This window comes from Priapulus caudatus, unplaced genomic scaffold (genome assembly GCF_000485595.1).
Source record: "Priapulus caudatus unplaced genomic scaffold, Priapulus_caudatus-5.0.1 Scaffold955, whole genome shotgun sequence".
In the NCBI taxonomy this organism is placed as follows: domain Eukaryota; kingdom Metazoa; phylum Priapulida; class Priapulimorpha; order Priapulimorphida; family Priapulidae; genus Priapulus; species Priapulus caudatus.
The window spans coordinates 62,767-68,788 of record NW_014578016.1 but is presented as its reverse complement, the minus strand read 5'-3'; the positions used below and the strand labels follow the sequence as shown (position 1 = coordinate 68,788).

At 45.9% G+C, this 6,022-nt stretch overlaps 1 protein-coding gene across 1 annotated transcript in view; it reads right to left on the bottom strand.

Moving 5' to 3' along the window:
• Nucleotides 1-3,998: 3,998 nt before the first annotated feature.
• The window catches only part of LOC106814643 (septin-2B-like), a gene marked incomplete in the record, with an annotated part of 26,205 nt that continues 24,181 nt past the window's right edge, over nucleotides 3,999-6,022 (bottom strand). The window contains 1 exon segment of the mRNA XM_014818981.1: nucleotides 3,999-5,805. Coding sequence (XP_014674467.1) covers nucleotides 5,607-5,805 — 199 coding nt within the window.

The window sequence follows — 6,022 nt, the reverse complement described above, 5'->3', positions numbered from 1 at the left end:
CCTTGCCGATGACCGGCACGATGTTGACCTTGTGGTGAAGCTTCTTCATGAACTCCACGTCCAACGGCCTGAGACTGCCACCATCGGAAGAACAAAGAGCAACGTCAGCACGGAATGCAATGCCGTCGCAACGACGTAAAAGAGCGGGGAAAGTCTAAAAGCATTGGCTTACAAAATGGATTGTACCGCCCCCTGGTGGGTGTGTATAAGGAGTGGGAGTATAAAGAGACGAGGGAGCGATGGCCCAAAAATGTTTTGGGACCATCTAAAGGTATGGCCGGCACAACACTGCATGGACAAACTCAAATGTAGAATTAATAAATAACTTAAATTGTAATTTTTCGATAAACAATGCAAAAGCCGAAGCGTGAAATTGGGCCAATAGGCGTGTGACTTAAAAATGCTGTCAGTGGCTAGATTAAGAGCCATTTAGACACACGCGCTGATATATAACGTACAGCCACGTCAGACCCACACATTCTGAGTGCTAGCTAAGGCCATAATAAAAATATCGTTTGTTTGCCCTCACCCGACCTACCCGCCAAAAAGGGGCCGACTCAAACATTTTTATTGACAAATTGTATCCCTGTACATTATATAAATCTGTAGGCAATACATTATGTGAGTGTGTGGGGGAGGGGGCGTGCGCGCGAGTGTGTGTTCGAGTGCGCGCGTGTGTGCACGCACATAAGCCATTGATCGAGAGTAATGTGGGAGTTGGCCCCTTGAATTATTACAGCTACTTATTACAGCTGGCCCCTTTTACGATGTACTGGGAGGTGCCTACATCTGGCTAGTGACGTACGTAGCAGCTAGTAATATTACGTGATTGAAAAAAAAATAGTTGCAGCCCTGAAGAAGATAAGCGTGGCAAAACCCGATCTCATAATTTCATTTTAGCCGCAGCATCCCGCTATTTTCTGCCGCTATGCTAAACTAAATAGCCGGTTCGCTCGTCGGCGACCCCACCCCAGCCGATGCTTTTCGGCCGATCTCACGCGCGTAAAATGAGAGGGGCGTGCCAGAAGGAGATGGGCATTTCATAATGCGATCTCGGAATTTTATCTCGGCCGCAGCATCCCGCCATTTTCTGCCGCTATGCAAAAGTACATGAGAAATGGCGCGGTTCGCTAGCCGTCTTATATTATTATTAACCATGCACTTAATACAACGTATTTCCCCTAATCTTATGGACACGTTATATCTGGTCATGATAACCTATTTTATGACCTATTTCATGCTCGTGGTTTTTGGGGGAAAGCGACTGTAATTATGTAGACATGTACAGCAGATTTAATGTTCTCAGCTTTTTGTGTATAGTTCACGTGTGCGCAGGGAAGTGCGTTGATGATAAAATCAGAATACGTGAATATAAGAGAAACGATGTGCGACGCTCGCGATGTAACATCACATAAAAAGAAAATGTGCACATACAAAAATTTTCGTAAACTTTGGGTGTACAACGTTACTCTTGCTGTAGGTTTGATGTGAGTTTCACGTGATAACGCATAAGTAAATTAAGGTGTTCAGAGGTTCAATTTGTCTCGGCTTCGAGCGTGTCCAACTTTCTTATTATTTATTACTGATGAAATGGTATCGGTGCTAATATACTGTGCCGACGATTTTATTCGATGTTATTATTACGCGCTGCACTTTTTGTTCGGTTCTTTGCACATGTTTTTTTCCGTTTTTAGTCAGTTTTTAGGCCGTTTATGAGAGACGGCCATGTGGAAGATAGGTCCGCGCCAATTTATTGTGTCTGTACCTAACATGTTTTACCGTCGTTAAATAAAGTTTTTACTTACTTACTTACTAGTATATAGCAATTTCTTTCAAATTGAAAGCTAAAGTATATTATTCGATGTAATTTAAATCTGTCTTAATAAATTCTTGATACAGTTCTATACTTGGGACCCGCAGCACCTTACCTATCCTTCCCGTCGCCCGTTCTATTCATGTGTTTGTCTTTGTCTGTTGTGTCTGTCGTTCTATTCGTTGTTGGTTCGGCATGAATCAACAGAAATAGGTCTTATCTTTTTTTTTTTTTATAATAAATATTTTAATGTAATATTTATCTTCGATTTGGTCACAACGGTAATCGAAAACAAGATGCAAACACGAGACTTGTTTTTATCAGACATTTATCTTATTGATCTTATAGACGAAGATATAACACAGATACATATGTTGATACATTGACACTGAATAATATACAGAACGAGTGAGTAGGCAAGCTCGTTCATGCAGATATAGGACAGGCTCCCTGTTAATGTTCCCGGATGTACAACACTCATTCATGTTTTTACACACACCACAACATGGAGGCTTTGCTAGAAACACGTCATTCGCAGCATGCGATCTTACGGGGATTCGATATTGGAATACGGATCCCTATTCCATATTTAAGACCCAACCATTTTAGGTTCCCCACGCAATGATCTTTCAAACTTTTAATTTTGCTTGCGTGCACACCGAGCAATGATGAAGTTACCTCTACCTATGGAGCCCCTTGTACACAGACAAGTGGTGCAGCGGAGAGCTGCATACACAGATTTAGGATGAATAATATGGAACGTGTCAAGCGAGTGAGAGAAAGAGAGCGAGAGAGAGAAAGAGAGAGAGAGCGAGAGAAATGGGAAAGAGAGAGAGAGAGAGAGAGAGAGAGAGAGAGAGAGAGAGAGAGAGAGAAAGAACGTCAATAAAAAATTACTCTGGTACGATACATACGAGCATGCCGACTCGACATTTTCGACACGCCGTAAAGAACAGACAAACACGACGTAACGGTACAACGACTACGCTATTGCAGAATTATATTCCTCTCCAGCAGAGAATTATTGCAGCGAAAAGAACCTTCTCCTAGGCATGCCATATGCATTGCCACCATTCACCAGACGAACAGTCGCCCCGCGCCCCTCACCACGCGCTACATCCTACGCAATAATTGTACCCAGTTTTATTTCTCATGCGCATATATGCATGTTCTATATGCACCTAGGGTGCACGCGCCGATTAAAATCATTCCATGTTTTTTTCCCCGGGCTATCGGGTTATCGAGCACTTGGTACACATACTGGTTCACTGCATAAAGCAGTCGATATCCTCGCTTGCAGGGTGTCTAGCCACTGGTGCATAAGCTGGGGGTCTTACTAAGCTGTGACGTATGTTGCCAAGTCCGCGTGCGTTAAGTTGCAGCGACTGCACGCGATATATTCACCGATAAATACAGTCTCAGCAATCCCCTGTTTAACTGCGAACGATCAAGACAACATGGATGCCGTGGGCAACATGGATGCCAGGAAGACAACATGGATGCCGTGGGCAACATGGATGCCGGGGAGACAACATGGATGCCGTGGGCAACATGGATGCCAGGAAGACAACATGGATGCCGTGGGCAACATGGATGCCGTGGGCAACATGGATGTCAAAGACAACATGGATGCCGGAGATAGCATGGATGCTGGCAGCGATCAAATCTAATATTTAACTTAGTAAGCGAAATAACCACTATTGACCTCAATGCGAAAAACCCAGCGCTACAAACCATCCCGACAGTAACTGATATGACGAATTGGTGCTGTGCATGAAAAACAAACATTTCGTACACAAATAAATGTGACCCGCTCCAGCAAAACCAGGATTAAGTAGGAAATCCTACAAATTGAGTTATGTGCATATCTGAATAGATCAATTAATTACCTTTAAAATGATATATAATATTTGGCTATATCTAAAGAATTGACCGATCTACAGCTATTTGAAGATCGGAAACCGACTTATTCCGGAATATGCAGCTTTTGAGATAAAGCGTTCCGGGTAAGGGGCCCAGTCGGGGATGAGCGGTCAGAGGCCTTTAAAAAATTCTCTTTTTTTTTAAATTAAAAATGACCATAATAATCTAGAGATATCTGAACCTATATATCTGGATTAAATATGCACTTAGGAACTTATTTTTGAAAAAATCTCATTTTTGTCCAGGTAGGCCATTTTCAGCATTGACATGTGTGCGTGTTCATTACTCAAAACAATGACTTGCGACTTAGTCCGTATTATGCTGGAGCGGGTCACAAATATGCAGATATTAATTCCCATCCCAAAAAAAACTCTAAATACACAAAATGCGAGTTGTAAACAAAAGTAAAATCAGCAAAGCGGATTGTCATAGGTCATGTGCTTTTACATATCAGAAATTTTCTCATTATGACATATTCAGTTAAAATAGAGAGATACATACGTTGGAAGAGTGCTAAGAATACCGTATTGACATCCACAGGACATCATTCTGCATATTCATATGCTTTTCACACCATCACGTTCCCCCAATTTTTTCGCAGCAACTATACCTGAATAAAATTCGACACGTTCGGTATTCGCAACGGCTAGGCTCCATCAACACAACAAGGCACATTCTACACGAGAGACGCTGCCGTGTGTCAACGCCACCTATAGCAAATCCCCGACACTTAATTTGGAAAAAAAGAAGCTAATGGCAAGTGCGTACGAGCGTAGAAGCATCAGCGTCTTGTTGAGCAAAGCGCCACGTACATAAGATCACCTCTCTGCAGGAGACAAAATAACAACTACTACCGTAACAGCAACGACGAAGAGACGTACGATTCCTTCTCATCAACTCGAGAGCGAGTTTTTGTGTTTTACACACATTCACACACGGATACGGATTTACAAGAGGTGCACGAGCGGCGCGCGACCCACCCCCCTTGCGCATCTCACTCCCCACGGCGGCCTCGACGCAGCGTCGAAACAAAACACCGAAGAACAGACGAAACAATATACAACAGTTAGTATAATCATCGACACATATCGAGAGCAAAAGAAGAAAACCGGATCCGAAAATCGTTCGGCATCGAAATCGGCCCGCGCAGTTTCCGCGCGCGTCGATCCCGAGAAACCGATCCATTCCCCTTGCTGAGCCCAAGAACTCGCGTCACAGCGGCGGCGTACGCTCGGCAGCTATTTTTATCCGACCACCGACCCCCCGTGCTGCTGACTCGCAGTGCGCACGAGCGGGAGACGCGGAAAGCAGGCGGCGGGCGATACATCGGCAGCAGCATCCCACGAGAGCGACATTCCAACACTGGCGTTACAGCCGTACATACGCACCACCCTTCCCGGTGCCCTCCACACTAACGCGGCTATCCTATAACCGAAGCTGTGAAACCTCATCCCTCCAATCCCGCACACGTGTGTTCGCGTGCCGTGTCACGTTACGCCCATATACACCCACCCTTCCGACTACCACTAACCCATCACCCAGCCTTCGTTCTCCCCTCGCCACCAACTCGGTTACCGTGTAGCCTGAACCGCAAAACATGCGCATCTGTCATTCTCGTGTGCGTGTGTTGACGGTGCCACTCGTTGCCACAGAGTTACTTGCTCTGTGATGCCATGACACTACACCTCATCTGCTACCTTACTACAAGCTACATTACGCCTGCTCTCCGACCCTCTACCCTGCGACGCCTGCTCTCCGACCCTCTACCCTGTGACGCCTGCTCTCCGGCCCTCTACCCTGCGACGCCTGCTCTCCGACACTCTACCCTGCGACGCCTGCTCTCCGGCTCTCTACCCTGCGGCAGCAGCGGCTACTTGCTCTGGGAGGCAATCTGCGCTTGCATCTTGGCGAGCATGTCCTGCATCTTGCGGAGCTCCACTTCCTTGTCCGCGAGAAGCTTGTCCTTCCCGCCCCCTGGTGTCGCCTTGCCCGCCTTCGCGAGCTTGTCCGCACGGAAGTTCTCGTAGTGCAGGTCGTGGGTCACCTCCTGCAGGTCCTGCATGTGTGTGCTGCAGCGAGGAGGAGAGGAGACCCTCATCAGCATCCCCGTTATCATCATCATCATCATCGTCAGCATCACCGTCATCATCATCATCATCGTCAGCATCCCCGTTAACATCATCATCGTCAGCATCACCGTTACCATCATCATCATCATCGTCAGCATCACCGTTATCATCATCATCATCAGCATCCCGTATCATCATCATCATCATCATCATCAGC